Source organism: Cololabis saira, chromosome 21 (assembly GCF_033807715.1).
Source record: "Cololabis saira isolate AMF1-May2022 chromosome 21, fColSai1.1, whole genome shotgun sequence".
Classification (NCBI taxonomy): Eukaryota; Metazoa; Chordata; class Actinopteri; order Beloniformes; family Belonidae; genus Cololabis; species Cololabis saira.
In genome coordinates, this window is record NC_084607.1 from 22,050,844 (window position 1) to 22,069,942 (window position 19,099).

A 19,099-nucleotide genomic window follows, 5' to 3' on the forward strand; every position below is an offset into this window, starting at 1 on the left:
CTGAAACCATGTGTGAAAGAGGCTCAGGAAGTTATAGGGTATTGAAAGTATGTTTGTTTTTTTCTGTTGAAAGGTTCCTAAATAACCACATCTCATGTGACAGCCATGGTTAGATATGCTAAGTAGAGAAGTTTCAATGCTTCCTTTTATATCTCTATGATTAGGCTGCAGTGAACAAACCTTTATTAAAACACATGAGTAAAAGCATTCTTAAAATCTGTTGCAGTTATTTCCAAAGAGTAATATTCATTGGTATACATGTAAAAAAAAAAAAAAAAAGAATTGTGTGAAACTTTATGATATGATTGCTGTCATACATCCACATTCATGTGGTCAGTGTGAACCATCATGCACTTTTGTGTTTGAAATAATTGTAGTTCCAGACCTTAAAGAGTCTATTGTGTAAATAGACTCATTTAACAGCAGGTGTCCTCACAAATTCAAGTAAATACGTAGTCTCTGCTGCAATCACAGCCTGTTCTCCAACCACTCATGTACAATGTGGGAAGATTGTGGTTGCATTGAAGACAGCAACGCCTGATTTGGGTATTAACCAAAGTAAAAAAAAAAAAAAAAAAAGAAGAAGAAAATATTCATTTATGAGTGTCATTTTTTTGTACTTGAAGTTACATTAAAATCTACAAAAAGAAAAGAGCAAGCATTTTTTTAAATTTCTTTAATTTGTATCTTTAAAATTAAAAACATCTGAATTGCATTCTACCACCTCCAAAGGCACAGTCATACTTATAGCAGACCAAAATTCATAAAACACTGCCACTGAACATCTTTTTTTGTTTTCTTGATTTGTTTTATACATAAGAAACAATGCACTATAAAAATGACTAAACATTTTTACTGGGTAAACCTTTCCATATGCTGTAAATCACTCTAAAGACTGTAGTGATATGTACTCAGCTGTAGAGATGGGGCTAAAGATAAGGGATGGTGTGCTGGTCTGAAGCTGGCAGTCATGTTGAAAACGTGCACTGCAGCTGCTAAAAAACACAGAATTAGGGAGGAGGGGAAGAAAGAAAATTGTACACCAACTAATCTTGATGCAGTGTTGAAGAATATAGATGTCTGAAGCAAAACAAAGCCATTGGTAGGCGGGAGGAAATGCAGTGAGATTGGTGGTGAAAGAGGACTGTGCAGAAAAACATAAGTTGTCTCACCTCTCACCAAATTTTCTGAACTGCTCCGAGTGGTGAGATATATTTCCATGTAACACCTAACACCTCCATCTCAACATGAAACACAATTCAAAGAAAAATGAAAAACATTTCAGATTACTCTGAGCTTTAAAGACAATAGTCGACATGTGCAAAGAGGCAGGGCCCAAGCCTGTTTGTAGTAAAAACACCAGGTTTGATGTAGGATTGAAAACAGAACATACAATCACAAATCAATAATGCACACAAAGGCTGCTTTACAATATGTGACAACACAGCACCATACACTGCACAAGAGGTTCACTTAGTGACAAAAATTCAAAAAAGTGGATAAATATACAGTAGAATATAACACTGCTCTTACTCAGGCACAGTCCTCCTTAAAACCTAGAAAGACCATTTAAAACAGGAACAGAGATCAAAGAAAACCGGTTTGGCACACACATGGAAAAAGTATACTGAAATAAGGCAAGAAAATAATGTCTGAAAGGAAAGGAAAATGAGGCCACAGAGGAAGGATTGAAGCACTTTCAACATAAAAAAACATGACACATACAGTACCTCTCTCATGGAACCACATGTTCGATAAAAGAGTGAGGATATTTTGCAGCAACTAACAGGAGTCCTTATTCCACAGCTGTAGCTATCTTTACAAGTGTGTTTATCAGCTGTAACAGGCACTCCGAGAACACACATACACAAAAACATTTCCTTTACAAGCAAATAAAATCAAGTGTATCTACACACACCTCCCACATAAAAAATGTGAAGGTGCAATGAAATAATTACAGAAACACTTGTCGTTACCCACAACTCATACCACCACGGAAAAGCATGTTCAATCAGTATCTTGAAATAACAGTGAAGAAATGTGACCACAGTGCTCATACAAACTGTCAGGGAACACAGGAGCACATCAGAACACAGACTAAACAAACCCATTTCATATTAAAAATCTACCAGCTGTATTATTTAAAAACAAAACAAAAAAAAACTCCCATATTTTCATGTAGCAATTGATGAATTAGTAACAACTATGTTTAGCTTAAGGTTCACTTTGCAGCCTCCTGCTGTAGAAGTTACCTTTGCACACACGCACGCACACACATCACAGTATTTTAAAGACCACTTTGACATGGCAGTGACAGTTTCAGAATGGTCTAAAGTGAGCAGACACTTCTCAATGAGGCGACAGAAAACATGCCTAGTTTGAGATCATTTTTACAGGTTCATACAGCTGAGGGTTAAAATGCTCCGTTTCTCCTCCTCCTTTAGAGACTCTGGTTCTTGAAGCCACATCCTAACACATCATCGCTGATGGTGGAATTAATAACTGGTGTAAATAGGTGGTTGTGCTATCCAGACAGCAGCAGTTAATGACTGGGTGTGTTTTGATTGTGTCTCAACAACAGAATCAAAACAGTAAGCAGTTGACAAGATCCATATATCTATATAACAAATGTATAAATTAGTATTCTATGTACATCTGTGTGTGCGTATGTGTGTGTATGATCTATAATCTCAGCCCACATCTGTCAGTAGTTAGTTGTCGCCTGACCCTGTAGTGAAGAGAACTCTCTGATCAGTTCTGGCTAACTTAGCAGGCGGCTCCAGAGACTCGTCTCCTAGCATGGGGCCGTCAGGGGGAAGGGACAGCTCCTGACATTCCTCCTCACTATCATCCTCTTCTTCCTCCTCTTCCTCTGTAATTGACAAATATAAAGTAGATGGTCACAAACAATGCTTGAAACACCACTAACATTATGACATGAAAGCAGTACAGACCTTTGTCAGGATCTAGCTGGTTCAGCCCCCGGCCTAAACTGGCAAACTGTTGGCAGGATGAAAAAAAAAAAAAGGTGAGTGAAAATGGCTTCTACTGTTGTCTTTATTTATTCTGTGTGTTTGAATGCTAAGGTGTGTGGATTGATACCTCTCCCATAACAGCAATGGGGGTCTCTCCTTTAGCCTGGGCCACTCTGTGCTCTATAAGGTAGTACATGTATTCATCATACAGCAGCCGGATCAAGTGAAAGGATCCGAAACTGGCTGCACTCCGCAGGGTTAGATCTCTGATCACCATGGAACTGGGGAATAGAGATGATAAGACAAGCCAGTGTCACACACACATATTTATTTTCCAACAGAAACAGGAAATACAGTGTTTCATTTCTTTACTGTGAGGCATGCCTTCTTGCAATTTCCAAATTGTACATAAGAAATCCTCAAATAGCTCAGTCTCTCCCACCAGAGATGGAAGCAGAGGAGGCAAGAATCAACACGAGAGGCGAAGTGATGTGAAAGGAATTTAACAAACTGAGAAATCCTGGGTTCAGGATATAATTTCAAACTCAACATCAGCTAAATTTGACTTGATGGCTGCATCTTTAACTTTTTACTTTGCTTTTCATTATTTTTTGATCAGGGGGTATTAAGGGTGTTTATGAGAATGTGTATATTTATTTTGAATGCATTTTATTTAAGATGTGTCATTTCAGGTGCCATGTTCTTCGGAGGACTGCGTCTACAAGGTGTGTCCTAATTATTTCAGATATTCGCCATCATCAGAAGAAGCCTGAGTGTAATGCAGCTACAGCTGTAGTTACTAGACGGACCTCCAGTTCTGTGTAGAGAATAAAACCTCAGAACTGGGAGTAAACACAATACTTCTGGCATTTTGAAGAAAGTTCCATCAATTTCTTGTTAGTGGACTTCCATTAAAAAAATCTAACCTGCACTGAAGTTTGACATAAAAATTGTTTCAGACTGTTGAGAATGAATAAAGCTTGCTTAATGGGTTATTAAAGCTTTAATTCAAGATCAAAATTAATAAGGATATTGTACGTCAAATTCACTTCAATCGCTCCCTTTCTTGTCTTTTAACTGCTCTGCTGTCGTACCTGTAAAAAGACCACTTGAGTAAGAAGAGCTTGGCAGCCTTGGGGAATGCAGCGCTGTGCTGGTAGGGCTTTAGGACTTGGGACACTACGCCGTCAAGCCACACAGCCCATTGCTCTAAGGAGTTCTGCTGCTGGAGGGTCAGCTTGAAGTCCTGTTCCAGCCGCTGGACTACACGATCTTCACAGCGACACACCCATGAAGCTTGCTCCTGCAGAGGATGAACAAGATGAGATCAAATGTGTCAATGTCATGTGGTTATTTTACACACATTTTCAACATTTGCTGGTAGCTAAGGTCTGTGCTTGGATTCCTTCTCTTTTACTAACTAGGTAGCAGGCTGGAACGCATAGAATAACAGTTATTGTGAGACTGATTGTGTTGTTTAGTTATTCATTCCTGATGTTCATGTGGTGCCCCATTTTGATCTATTCATTCTGATCATTTATTTACATTATTAAATAACATACAAGCACTCCCTTTGTTGCACAACATATGATACACATATAACAAGAATACCTTTTGATAAAAATGTAAATAAAAGGAGAAGTTTACTGTCTGTGCCATGGAAGATGTGTTTTACAGAAAGATCAAATGAGCTTGAAAAAAGTTACAAGTATGGCAGAATGTTTAATACTGAAAGAAGAAAAAAAACAACTTCACTGAAACCACAAGCTGCAGTGGAAATTACTGTATATGCACAGTTTTAAAACAAGTGCAAGAATCAACCACAGACACTTAGACTTGATGTTATTTCACACAAATGTTAAGTGAGCACGACCTCCAGAGACTAACCTGAACGTTAGCAAAGTCAACACGGTTGAGGTCAGACAGCATCTGGTTGATCTGAGCCGTGTTCTGCAGGACCGCGCGAGCTGCCTGGGCGAGGTGGTTCAGACTGGTGTAACGACGCAGCGTCTGAGCAAATGCATTGGCCGATGTTACCTGAAAAAGAAGAGAAAATGTTAAAGAAAATTGTGGGACATAAAACTATTGCTGTAATCATGAATCCTGTCAAAGCTTACGCTTTACTATTTGCAAAATATCACATGTGAATATTTTATTAAAGAATCAAAAGACTATCTTTCAAATTATTTGGATGAATTATTTTGCTGCTGGTTTTATTTTCATTCACGTAATAATTTGTTGTCTTCCCCTGGTATTAACTAAAAGTAAGCTTCTGTAAACCTCTGGTCCTAAAAGAACAACTTTTTTCATGTCGCCAAAAAACGCAGTCTTCCATCAGCTTCAAGCGTGGGTAAAAGATTTCACCTTGATGCGGACCATTTCCTCAGGAATGTTCATCATGGCATTGGTCAGCCAGCTCTCAAGGCTCTTGGCAAAGTTACGAATGGCTTGAGTTAAGGCACCTGGGGAGAGTAAGGTAGGTGGAAAGAATTAAAAACTAGTCAGCCTTTAGGTTAAACACTTGATTACTATGGTTACAGAGCCTGCTGGAGAAACAAGTTTATTAGCTGTATAAATCAGTAACCAGATCTCCAGTGTATATGTATATGGTTGTGGTTAATTGTGAATATTTTTATGAGGAAATTATGGTCCTTTGCAACATAATAATTTTGTGTAGAGGCTTACTGGGGATGGGTCTGAGGACATCAGGGATGAGGATCTCCACCAGGCTCTGGTACAAACTGTTGTCACAGTCACGACTCCAACGCAGCACTGGGTCATACTTGCACAACATCACCAGGCAGGACTTTGGAAGACGCTTTTCTGACTCATCATGACTGTCGAGACACACACAGATTGTATGGGAACAGAACTGCTATTGCAATGGCAATTTTTTTTTTAATGTTGGGATAAAAGCATATTATTTTATCAACGTTTGACGTCAGAAATAAACAACTCACACGGCCAGTGTAGCATCTCCAGCCTGACTTTGGCTGAACCTCCAGAAGGTTTTCCACAGAGTCTCCACCAGCGTAAACTGCAGGTTGACCATCACATCCAGTATGGCCTGAGAACACGCACAGAAAAGACCTCTAAAATCAATGACTGAAAATGAATAATAGAAGAAACAGAAACAAACTGGACAAAGAAAGAGGGAGGAAAACAAGGACTACTAAATAGGAATACCTAAGCCATATTTACGAAAAAAGGCCAATGCAACGAAAGTAATTTGTTACAATGTAAGCCACTTTTTTTTCTTCTTGTATGTCATAATTCTGCACTTCAAGGCACTGCTGCATCAACACTATCAGTTTTTCTTTTCACGTAATCTAGGCTCAATTTGGTGGAAAACTCAATAGAAAATAAATCCTCATAAATACTCAGCATGGGGCAGACTTTTAGTTACCTCGCAGTGTTCTCTGTACAGCAGCTGAAAGCTCTTTATGTGCTCAAGTTCAATACCCTCTGGCAGAGACTTCCCCTGGAAGTCGATGTCTGGGAACTCTGGAAGGGCTCTGGATGCATCTGTACAACGAACACAAAAACATTGTTGGTTTAAATCCCTTTTCAGATTGGTGCTGTCATGGTCGTCATAGATCACTGAGATTTATGGTTATGTCCATCTTTGTTTACATGAGAATTACAAGTATCCTGACTGATACAGTTTGAACTGGTGTCTGCAATGTTTAGAAACAATGCCCACTGGAAAAGTGTTGAATGTGCGGTACCTGTCAAATGTTTGAACACACCTACTTATCCATGATGAATAGATAAACATGCCAGAATAGTAGTACAGAATAGTAGGTAGGTAAAGACATTGCGACTGACAATGAAAAAAAAAATAAAAAATCATTGAAAAACTTTTGGTTTTTCACTATTAACTCCATTCACCTAGGAACTGCTGGTAATGCTGAACCTGGCTGCTGATGTCCACGTGCCCTGACCCCGCCTGCTGCTGTTGCTGCTGGCCTGCTCCTGCTGCTGTGCCGTTGGTCATTCCTTCAACTTTATGCACAGGCTTCAACCTAAGGTGAGCAAGGTGGAAAACGTCACGGTCTAGAAAAAGATGAAACATGATGAAGTGGGAAAAAAAAGGCAACTTGCTCGGCTTATGAAACTGGCAGATGTTAGGAGCATAAGAGGATTAAAACACAAATCCAGAGAGAAAGAGAGCGTGAAAGGACAACATAAAAGGCAAGAGCAAGCAGGATAGATTCTGGTGGGGATATGAAAAACAGAGATGGGTACAGTTGTGAAACGATTGACATGTTGTGCTCAAGTGTAGATTGTATTTTTTTCTTTGAATACCTCTGTTTCTGTGAGAATGGCTGTTGCCTCATTGCCAGATGTTGCTGGTCTTCCATCAGACGGAGAAGAGAAGAGCCTGCCTTGATTCTCAGTCCATAATAGTGGTATTTTGAATTACCCCTACCAAGATGACAAGACATTTATATTTATATTTGCCCATATTAGATCCCTCTAATCCAGTGTTTCCCAACCCTGCTCCTAGAGGCCCACTGTCCTGCATGTTTTAGGTGTTACCCTGCTTCAGCACACCTGATACAAGTGGCTGTGTCATCAACAGAATTGTGCAGACCTTGATGACAAGCTAATTAGGACCATCAATTAGAATCAGGTGTGATGATGAAGGGAAACATCTAAAACATGCAGGATAGTGTGCCTCGAGGATCAGGGTTGGGAAACACTGCTCTAATCTACATATACTACCACAGTATGTGTTCTCACAAAACTTACACACACACATAAACCATTCAAATATACTTTCTCTGCAAAAATGCAGTAATTGAAATTGCATAGTTCAGGGTGCTTGCTCTTTTTCCAAATTAAAATTCCAGACTTTTCCCAGACCTTTTTAAAACTGATTTTTTTTTTCCCAAGACCTTAACTTTATGTACTTGTATACTTGTGTGCCCACTGCCTACTTCATTGGTTGAGATTGTACCAATTGTGTTTATTAGAAATGTTTGTTAGAATTTTTTATAGGCTAGTATTCAATGAACGAATGCATTATTCACAGTAAATTATGTTTTTACTGATGAAAACGTTTCGAAACATGAAAATCACAAGTACATGAATTTCACATCAAACAAGTGTCACAAAGACTATCTATAAAAACACATGAACGGATGGATGAATGGATGTAGAATTCAGTCTCTTCACTCGCATCTTATTTTTTCTGTCCTTGACATGACTGACCTTATCTTTATGTTATCTCATTTTAACTTCTGAACCAGCTGTATCACAACACATAAAAGTGCATATTTGACCTAGCTCACTTGGCAAGAACAAAAAATAAACTATTTTTATATTTTATAGTTAAATAAACTATAAGTTTTATAGCCTACCTTTCTATTTCTCATTTCACAATGCCTTTGAGCATACTGTAAAATTCTATACATTTTTTCCCCATACTTTATTAAGACTTTCACACAAAATTCAAGACTTTTCAAGGTCTGGAAAACAGTGTTTCAAAATTCCATACTTATTAAGACTTTCAAGACTTGCGCAAGCACCCTGATAGTTGAAATTGCACGTCATTTTTGCCAATTTCTCCCCCCTTTTTTGTCAAAGTCACCCACACATGTGCTGCCTGTCTTCATCTCTACCCACATTTCTTTCTAGACGAAGCACACATTTTGCACTACCCCAGAGAGGTCTATAGATGTTTCTGGAAAAATATCCTACTTTGTCCTACTTTTAACTTTACTGGGATGTACCCTTATTTATCCCGACATACATATATCATGCCTGTGAATAACAATTCGTACAGGTGATGTCTGCTGATTACTTTCAGAAGTAAACATAATAAATAAATTCCTATAAAATCATCTGTAAAAGGAAAATGTCCAGAGAAATCCATTTAAAGATCAGCACTTGTATAGGGAATTTAATTTCTACATGAAAAGGGAATAAATTGGTGCATTGGTTGCATGTTGAAAAGGTGCCAGATTACTTGTATATATGGTCCAAGAGTTCCTCGATACTCAGGTCTGGTCGGCTGGTGATCTTACCGAGTGCCCAGGCGTCTTGTGCGTAGACCCATGAACACCGATCTAATGAGTTTCCCAAAAGAAGCAGCATTAACAGGCTCAAGTTTCTGTTCCTGGCAGTGCAGCAGGTAGTGGCAGTAAAGCGTTGAGCGTGGCAGACTTACACCTTCAGCTGTCTCATAGTTGTCCAGCAACCACTGCACCTGACACACAGGCAGTGAAAAGAGAAAATAGCTAACACAATTAGAATAGTCAACAGACACCAGAGAAAAATCAATCAATAAACAGATGAACCTCAACATATCTATACATTTACACACATACAAATACAGAATAAATAGGCTAATTAAACAAAAGCTTGACACATTACTGCATACAGCACATGCATACACATTTTTCTATTTCTATTGGAAAAAAAAAAATCAATTCACAATCACAGTCAACCACCAAGAAATGATAACACAAATACACCCATTTGCGTGCCGTGGCATACAACTCTGGTATGCAATGAATCAATGACCTGGAGTACTGATGGGATGTCTGCCAAACACAGTTTTGTTATCATTATCATATGGGATTCAATGATGAATTTAGCATGAATAATATAGTGGTCAGGCATTTCAAGCAGATTATAAATGCCTATCATCGCATGCACTGCAATGATATGAAAATGATGAGGTCACGGTTTGGTTTTGTTTTTGTTTGTTTTTTTATGAGGAAATCACAGTTAAAAACATAATTCTTTATCTTTAAGTTTTATAGTGATCACATTTCATAATACAGTATCATGTATCATCCTCAGAAGATAATCTGTTTTTCATTTTTAATTGTGCTTTCCACTTAACAAAACTCCACTATGACGTCATCAGTGTGCGCCATCAAAGGGTTGTGTGAATGAGAACGAAACAGTAAGAAAGTCCTGCGCTTGGCGCCTCTGCATACCTTCTTGTCTGCCGACGGCACGCTACTCTCCTCGCCTTCTGTAATACTCACAGTGGCTGGGGAGGCGCGGGCGGTGTGTGAGTAGTTCTGACTGTTGCCAGCCGCCGCTCCGCTGCTGCTGGTGCCCAGCATGTAACCCCCCTGGATCACGTAGCTGCCTGTTGCACTACCATTAGTGCCTGTCCCATCCTCTTCCCCGTTGGTAGTACCCCCTGCTGTCACTACAGTGGACCCGCCCCCTGTTGCACTAGTGGTCTGGGCCACGAACATAGACACACCTCCTGTGGTGCCAGCTGCCACAGAGACGGTCATGGGTGTGCCAGGGGTAGAGGCCTGGGAGCCTGAAGTTGGCTGACCTTCGTAATACTGCGTTGCCGTAGTCTGGGTGTACAGAGGAGTTTCCGTGTAAGGGAAAGAGCTGGAACGACTGGAGGAGAGACATGTAAAGATCTGTTAGAAAGTAAGGAATCTGTTGAATAAATTGGACAAAAGAAAGTAAGAGTTCTGCCTGGTCATTTGTTGAAAGAATTCTGGGACAGTTTCTAACATGGTGCTGGTGGCGTAGTTGGTGTCTCCTCCTTCCACATACTGCACTTGACTTGTGTACACATGTTGCACTGGTACTGATGTGAGCTGCTGCTGAACCTAAGGAGTAAAAACACAGACGCACATACATGCACACAAAAATGCAATAAATCCTTGCACCAGGAGTCTTGGGTTTTTTGCCAATGAAAACTAAAAACATATTTCAGCCACAGATATATTGTTTGTTGCTCCTGCCTCAACTCAATAGCAGCCATCTCCCTTGTTTCCCTAACCTACGTATGTTTATGTTTATGTGTATTTGTAAGGATCCCCATTAGCTATGCCCTTAAACACAGCTAGTCTTACTGGGGTCCACATTAAAAACAATACATTTAAAACATACAGTTAAAACGAAGACATAAAGAAAGAAAACTAAATAACACGACCAACCTACATTAAACTTTACCGTACATGTAAATCATTATCTTAAAGCAAAAAACATACATGAAACATTCCAATATACGGTAAAACATCATCTACGCTATGAAAATCTGATCGAAAATACCCCTATCCTGTCCAGTATGTATATGTATCTGTATAAGTGTGTGTGCGTGTATAGTATCCTGTACATATGTTTGATGAAGGGTAGCTGAATAGGGACTGAACAATATGTTGTCACTGAAGTCCTCGGATGTCCAAGCGAAATAACCAGGCTCTCCTGTCACAAGATGAAGCAGCAATTCCTCTAGATTCTTATCCCTGGCTAACTCGATGACACTGGTGCAAAGGGGAAACTGAAACATGGCAGGTTGAATCATACATGAAATAAGCTGAGCCAAAAGCTCTGGGACTGTCAGAGGTCACTTTGATCACACATTCTCACAGTGAGATTATCTGTTTGTTTGTATTCTATAAATGAGCGAGGTGTGTGTGTGTGTGTGTGTGTGTGTGTGTGTGTGTGTGTGTGTGTGTGTGTGTGTGTGTGTGTGTGTGTGTGTGTGTGTGTGTGTGTGTGTGTGTGTGTGTGTGTGTCTTACCTCTTGGGTGATATGAACAGGCTGTAGGCTGGTGACACTAAGCTGAGTGCCTGGCTCAGTTTTGGGAATCTGAGAGGTGGCCTGCACCACAGATCTCTGTTGAAATGAAGATGCTTTAAGTACAAAGAGTCTTAAAACAAAAGGAAAAAAATAATAATAATAATTCAATATTTGTGTGTAACTGTGTGTATATTTTACCTGCTGGGCTGTCTGGACCTGCTGAACAACCTGTGTGGGAACTCCTGTCTGAACCACAGCTGGAGGAGGACTGGCATCTGACACGCTGTCACTTGAGTTCAGGGAACCCTCTGAAAGAGAAAGAGAGAGTCAACCTTTCAAACGTTTTGAACTATCACTGTTGGTCTGCAAAAAATTGGGTGAGAACAAATATAAAATTAACAAAGCTCCACACAATACATTTACTCATGATATATTTGTGAAAATGTAATAAGTTGTACAAAGCTTTAAGCTTTGGGGGTCACTGCAGATACCTACCCTATCAAAACACGTCTGTCGGGCTTATGATGCATGCAATGCCATATTTTTCCATGACTGCTTGCAAGCACAACACTAACTCTACCACTTACAACACTCACAGCACGGGTAACAAAACAAAGCAGTAAATTTAAAGAAAAATCAATGTCTCTAAATTAGCATTTTCAATTATATTGCTGGGTATAACACAATGTTGGTGGTCTGAGTATAGTATGTCCAATTCATAACTGTCTGTAATTATAAAGGATTTCAAGATTGTGAGAAACTAGTACGTTTATACAGAAGGACTCTTAAAAGTAATGGAACTCTATGTCTAGATGAGAAGGTGTTTACAATATTTCTATATTTCTATATTTCTATACAAAATAAAAATCTGAATGATGTCATTTTGATTTTTGGGGGCATTTAGTTGGGCAGCCCACTAAACGCAATCCTAAAACCACAGAGCTTGGTCACATTAAAAAGCACCTGATTTGTACATATTTTAAACGCATATATTCATTTAGCTTTAAAGCATTATACAGTATATTCAAGTTGAAGAATTTGAACAGTATCAAATTATGCCAATTCTTTTCTTAAATCCTAATACTTTCACTTTTAACCAAGGTAAAGATCATAGGTGGTTTCACTGTAGTGACGATGAATAAAATGAATTCATCATAGGAGAGCTGCTTCTGTGAACGTAAGTTTAGCTGTAAGGCACAGTACCGTTCTGTTTAAGACTTTGCAATTAAAGATACTTTTTGCGTAAAAGGAAATTAATGAAATATGAAGTTTAGTCTTTACCTGTGACAGTAACAACGATGTATTGAGGAGTGCTTTGAGCATTTCCAGAGTGTGTGGGGGAGCTTTGGATCTCCGCAGTCACATACTGCGTCTGAGGTGGCTGGGTCTGTGATGTGGACTGGGATTGATTCCCAGCTGAAGGTTTCTGAGCAGGGAGGGAAGTACTTTCTTCTGTGGGAGTAGTTTGCCCTGTGGCTGTGACAACAGTAGGAGTTACCACAGTAGTCTGAATCTCTGCCAAAAACTGAGGGGCAGTTGTAGGGGTGGAGGCGGCGTCAGGTTGACCTGGTGTGATGGAAACAGGAGCTCCCTGGGTTTGGGCTGTCGGCTGTATCTCACCTACGTAGCCTGAGGTGGCCATTACAAGAAGTGGGAATCACCCTAGGAAAAAGAATTAAGTGACAACTTTGATATTGTGAAATGCAATGCACGATCAACAGTAAAGTGAATTAATGCTTTAAAACTAGTCTATAAGCATTTAGACAGAGCAGAGAAAAATATATATAGTAAATGCAGTTCCTAACTTTGGAAATCATAGCTAAGTAAGATGAAAAAACCTAAATCTAAATAAAATAATTAGACTAAAATAACAACCAAAAAAAAACAAAAAATTGTTTCACTCTTTCATAAGTGATAGTAAAAAATAATGATCAACTGTAATATTCATCTTGGGGCAAAAGTTTACAAGATGGGGATATCGGAAGTAAGTAGGTGTTGTAATGCATTGACAAATGGTAATTAATGAATAAGAGTGCTGCATGAAAGTAATGACGTGGGTGACCTGTTGGTTAAGCAGCTATGGAAGAAATGTGGGGGAGGAGCAATGACAAGAGCAAGTAACTTGGTGTCTCTACCTGTAATGTGACACATGTTGGGAAATCCCTTACCACACTTGTTCATGTTGTCATACATCCTGCGCCAGGCTTTGTATCAAACACATTTACATGCAATGCACGTGTTTCAGTAAAAATTCAATAAATTGTGACTCAGAAAAATATTTATTTAAATAGGATAACCCCCCCCCAAAAAAGTACATTTACAATCATTGCTTTTATTGTAAGAGTATTCTGATCGGTTATTATGCGTATACTTGTTTGTTTTTTAGGGCATTCGTTTGCATTCAAATTGCAGTTTGTGGTGTAAAAGTAATATTTATGGACCTCAAGACTTTGTGGCTGCACCTATATCTGTAATATTTTCAGTGTTTGACTTTGTGGTCATCAAAAAGAATTGTGATTTGGTAAAATTTGCAATGTTATTCAATGGATTATGTTATTTGAGACCCTGATAAGGTAAATTGTATTGAAAAGTTTAGCGAACAAAGAGGTCACTCAACTCAGACCTGCATGTGTGTGTATTATTGTTGTTGTTTTTATTATAAATGTAGTTGTGCTAGGAATGTATGACTGAATGTACTTATGTCTTAGATGTTATCTTTTCTGTAATATTTTATGTACTTTATGGACCCCAGGAAGATTAGTGGTCGCCAAGGCGGCAGCTAATGGTACGACGGAGTATTAGGGCCAAACTAAGACAAAAAAAATTGGAAATTACGAGAATAAAGTTGCAAAATTACGAGAATAAAGTCGTAAAATTACGAGAATAAAGTCATAGCCTAATGTTACGAGAATAAAGTTGTAATACTACGAAAATAAAGTCGTAATATTACGACTTTATTCTCGCAACAATATGACATGAATCTTGTAATTTTACGACTTTATTCTTGTAATATTATGACTTTATTCTCGTAATATAACGACTTTATTCTCGTAATTTTACGACTTTATTCTCGTAATATTACGACTTTATTCTCGTAATATTATGACTTTATTCTCGTAATATCACAACTTTATTCTCATAATATTACGACTTTATTCTCGCAACATTAGGCTATGACTTTATTCTCGTAATTTTACGACTTTATTCTCGTAATATTACGACTTTATTCTCGTAATATTACGACTTTATTCTAGCAACATTAGGCTATGACTTTATTCTTTTTTCTCGACATTTTGACTTTTTTCTCGAAATTGTACTTCAACATTAATCTCGACATTTCGACTTTCTTCTCGAAATTTCGACTTTTTTCTCGACATTTCGACTTTTTTCTCAAAGTGCATAATGAAAAAAAATCTTCCTCCTCTAAAATATTATTTTTATTTTCCTCCTGCCTGGCCCTAATACTCCTAATATTCCGTATAATGGGGATCCATCCAATAAACAATAAACAGAAACCTGCGAAGCACCTGCAGCGGGCTGGCCACGCCCCTGGCCACGCCCCCTGCACTGGCCACGCCCCCCGTCCGTTAACCTGCCACAACCGTTATCCTTTACCGTCTCAAAGCTACTCAAGACCAGTACTGGAGTTGAGGGGGGATGAGGGGGGATGGCATCCCCCCTGAAATAAAAATGGTCAAAAATCATCCCCCCTGAAATAAAAATGGTCAAAATCATCCCCCCTGAAATAAAAACGGTCAAAATCATCCCCCCTGAAATAAAAACGGTCAAAATCATCCCCCCTTTCCATCCCTTATGTCATTTCATCAATGAATGTGGTTTTACTGCTATTTCAACATTTAGAGTCATCACCAGAAAAATAAATTATTTGATAATTTTCACCTGTTTCAAGTAAATTTTCACTTGAAATAAGTAGATCTTATCTTCTTATTACAAGCAAAAAAATCTTGTTCCACTGGCAGATTTTTCTACTTATTTCAAGTGAAAATCTACTTGAAACAGGTGAAAGTGATGAGTCTTGTTTTAAGTCTAATGAGATTTTTTTTACTAAAATGAGACATTTTAACTAGAAATAAGACAAATATTCTTGTTAAGATTTTGAGTTTTTGCAGTGATCCATTTTACTTATCCTGTGAAGGACAGAGTCATATTGATAAGTTCAGAAAACAGTTTTTTATTGTTGTGTTTTGATGTATTTGATGTAAGCCCAGTGGATATTTAAAGCTTACAGAAGGCTGCATTTAACTGCTGCTATGTCATTCCTGCAGTATTTCTGCAGGTGTTTTGGTTAGTGCTATATTATTTGTAATATATTATATTATTTGTAATCAGCACAGATTATCTGTCCCCATATGATAAAATCCACCATCCCCCCTGATTTCTTTTTTACAACTCGAGTACTGCTCAAGACCATATAAGTAATTACACTTTTACACACATCTCCATCCAGGCTCCTCTTTGGGTATTGAACCTGCAACACCCTGCGTCTTGATTAGGCTCATAGTGAAACATACTGTGCTGAAATACTGTATAACAGTATAATGCAGAAAACATCACGTATGTTCATCACCAATAAATCAAACATCATCAGCTGTAAAGCAGAACTGAAAACTAGCTGGTCGTGACAGAACTGACGCCAGCCATCGAGCAGGGTAACTTGAGCAGCAGGCTAAAAGGCTGATTTATGCTCCCCCGTCACACCGACGCAGACCGTACGCGAACCTTACGCCGTCGATTTAACGCGGAACCATAAATCAGGCTGGACTGGTCTCTACAACAACCGCCATTTTGTACCTTTTGCTTTGACATCGCCATAACAACGGCCTGCTTGACTATGCATCCGTGGCTGCGTCGTCATGGCAGGCGAGAGTGGAATAGAGTAGCAAACACAAGACTAAAAACGCAGTCCCCTCACTATCAGCCCGTGAGCTACAACAGTTACCTGTTATGGCTACTGGAACAACGAGGGAAAAAGCAATAGCACATTTACATTGAGGCATTAGAGGAACAAAATATTTCAATATATATATCAAGAGCTTCACCTCTGGTTTCACGTGTGAATTCCCAAGTGGGGAAAATGTCTTCTTTTATTTTTATGGCGGATTGGGTGTTGTTGTTGATTCCCGTTGCTGGGCTCTCGTCGCCAGGGCTACCGTGGCTATGGCGCTTCGTCTTCACCAGGGCAACTGTTGCTACCCACCCGCTCCTGCCCTCCCCCTGCTCAGCGCTGATTGGCCGAGCGCTGCCAAATTGTCTTAAAGTCACAACCCGAGTAAAATTTCACTGTAAAACCGTCTACGCCCTTTTTTTTTTTTTTTTTTTTTTGAAAGCACCATTTTGGTTTTTTTTTTTATTTGATTTGATTTATTTTATTTTTGTACATGTAAAAAAAAGAAACAACACAAAGTAGTCATAAAATGCCAATGGAAAATGGCATTGAGCTGTTGAGTTCATGAGTCATTTTTTTTCTGTTTTACTACAACTGTAGCCTACAGTCATGGCCTTTGAGGCAAAAATATGTTTACAAGTTTTCTGTTTGCACTTTTGTTGTTGCACTTAAAATGTGCACTATTACATAATGGATTTTCTGCTTTCTTTCTATTGTTTTATATTAATCTATACAATTTTAAGTTAAGCAGGACAGGTTTCTGTTTAAGAAAGATACTTATTTTATTCAGTTTTTGATTTGATTTGATTTGATTTGATTTATTTTATTTTTGTACATGTAAAAAAAAAAGAAACAACACAAAATAGTCATAAAATGCCAATGGAAATGGCATTGAGCTGTTGAGTTCATGAGTTATTTTTTTTCTGTTTTACTACAACTGTAGCCTACAGTCATGGCCTTTGAGGCACAAATATGTTTACAAGTTTTCTACAGACTTTCTGTTTGCACTTTTGTTGTTGCACTTATAATGTGCACTATTACAGAATGGATTTTCTGCTTTCTTTCTATTGTTTTATATTAATTTATACAATTTTAAGTTAAGCAGGACAGGTTTCTGTTTAAGAAAGATACTTAATTTATTCAGTTAATTTTGTTATTTTGTTATTAAAGTGAATTGCTGGATAATAATTTGTTTTCCATGTGTTCATGGCATTCAAAAATATGCGTCTAATTCAATTCAGGTTCGAGTCAAATAGTTAAGATAGATACTTATTTTATTCAGTTTTTGATTTGATTTGATTTGATTTGATTTGATTTATTTTATTTTTGTACATGTAAAAAAAAAGAAACAACACTTCATGAGAAGTTTAAGAAAACAACAACAAAACAAAACAAGGAATTTCATCCTTTAAAACTTGCTAACTTGATTTACATGTGCCAAAAAAGGAGTAGGAAGAAGTGTAAACTTATTTAGTCCTACCCCCATTCACTGATCATTTAACCTGTATTTATAATTATTCACACACTGTACTCACACTGCTAAGTAACAGTATTGTTATAATGCAAACGAATGCCCTAAAAAACTACCAGTAAAAACTACCTCATACTGTGCAATATTCCCCATGCATAATGTGCAATATTCCTTAATTCATCCATGTGCAATATTCCTCCCACCCAGACAAGTGCAATATTCTTCCACTTATTCATGTACATTATCATCCTCTCACTCACTCATCTTTTTTATAGTATATATATATATATATATATATATATATATATATATATATATATATAAAAATAAAAGAAGACATTTTCCCCACTTGGGAATTCACACGTGAAACCAGAGGTGAAGCTCTTGATATATATATTGAAATATTTTTCTCTCTCTAATGCCTCAATGTAAATGTGCTATTGCTTTTTCCCTCGTTGTTCCAGTAGCAATAACAGGTAACTGTTGTAGCCCACGGGCTAAGTAACAGTATTGTTATAATGCAAACGAATGCCCTAAAAAACTACCAGTAAAAACTACCTCATACTGTGCAATATTCCCCATGCATAATGTGCAATATTCCTTAATTCATCCATGTGCAATGTGCAATGGATATATATATATATATATATATATATATATATATATATATATATATATATATATATATATATATATTTATGTTTAATGTTTCCCATTTTGCTGTTTACAGTCTTGACTTGTTTACATAGTTTTTTTTTTTTTTTGCATGCATGTGTGCACTTTACGGAGCTGCTGCCTAATCTCATTGTACCAGTATTGTACCAGTATAATGATAATAAAGGCTTTCTATTTCTATTTCTATTTCTTCTATTACTATTATATACTGTAATTATACTCACCCACATACTTATACATGCATACATACATACACATAGTTGAATATTTCTATATATTTGTACACATATGCCCATATAGATATTTATAAAAAATATACTTATTTACACTATGTATATATATATACACACATATATAATTTGCACATATATATGTTTTGAACTATTTATAACTAATGGCAAGTGCTATCTTTGTAAAAATGACGGGCTAATCTTCCTGTCTGTTACATCCCTGTTGCTTTAAGCCTGAATTATGGTTTTGCGTTAAATGGACGCAGAGCCTACGGCGTAGGGTCTGCGTTAGTGTAACGCAGAACCATAAATCAGCCCTTATTTGTC

At 37.8% G+C, this 19,099-nt stretch overlaps 1 protein-coding gene across 6 annotated transcripts; it reads right to left on the reverse strand.

Moving 5' to 3' along the window:
- Positions 1-1,159: 1,159 nt before the first annotated feature.
- On the reverse strand, positions 1,160-16,697 carry rfx1a (regulatory factor X, 1a (influences HLA class II expression)). 6 transcript variants are annotated; one of them, XM_061711262.1, is made up of 18 exons: positions 16,551-16,697; positions 12,772-13,152; positions 11,689-11,798; positions 11,491-11,586; positions 10,476-10,573; positions 9,980-10,355; positions 9,008-9,189; positions 7,284-7,403; positions 6,867-7,000; positions 6,382-6,500; positions 5,936-6,042; positions 5,661-5,812; positions 5,340-5,437; positions 4,863-5,012; positions 4,070-4,278; positions 3,103-3,256; positions 2,955-3,000; positions 1,160-2,872 (listed from the first exon to the last, which is right to left on the reverse strand). In XM_061711262.1, exons 2-18 carry the CDS (start codon positions 13,130-13,132, stop codon positions 2,712-2,714), a joined length of 2,673 nt encoding a protein of 890 aa, XP_061567246.1. In that variant the 5' UTR covers positions 13,133-13,152; positions 16,551-16,697; the 3' UTR covers positions 1,160-2,711. The 6 variants fall into 6 exon arrangements, with proteins under 6 accessions (XP_061567246.1, XP_061567242.1, XP_061567244.1 ...); XM_061711258.1 differs by having other exon boundaries at positions 9,929-10,355; XM_061711260.1 differs by having other exon boundaries at positions 9,008-9,183; positions 10,437-10,573.
- Positions 16,698-19,099: the final 2,402 nt, after the last annotated feature.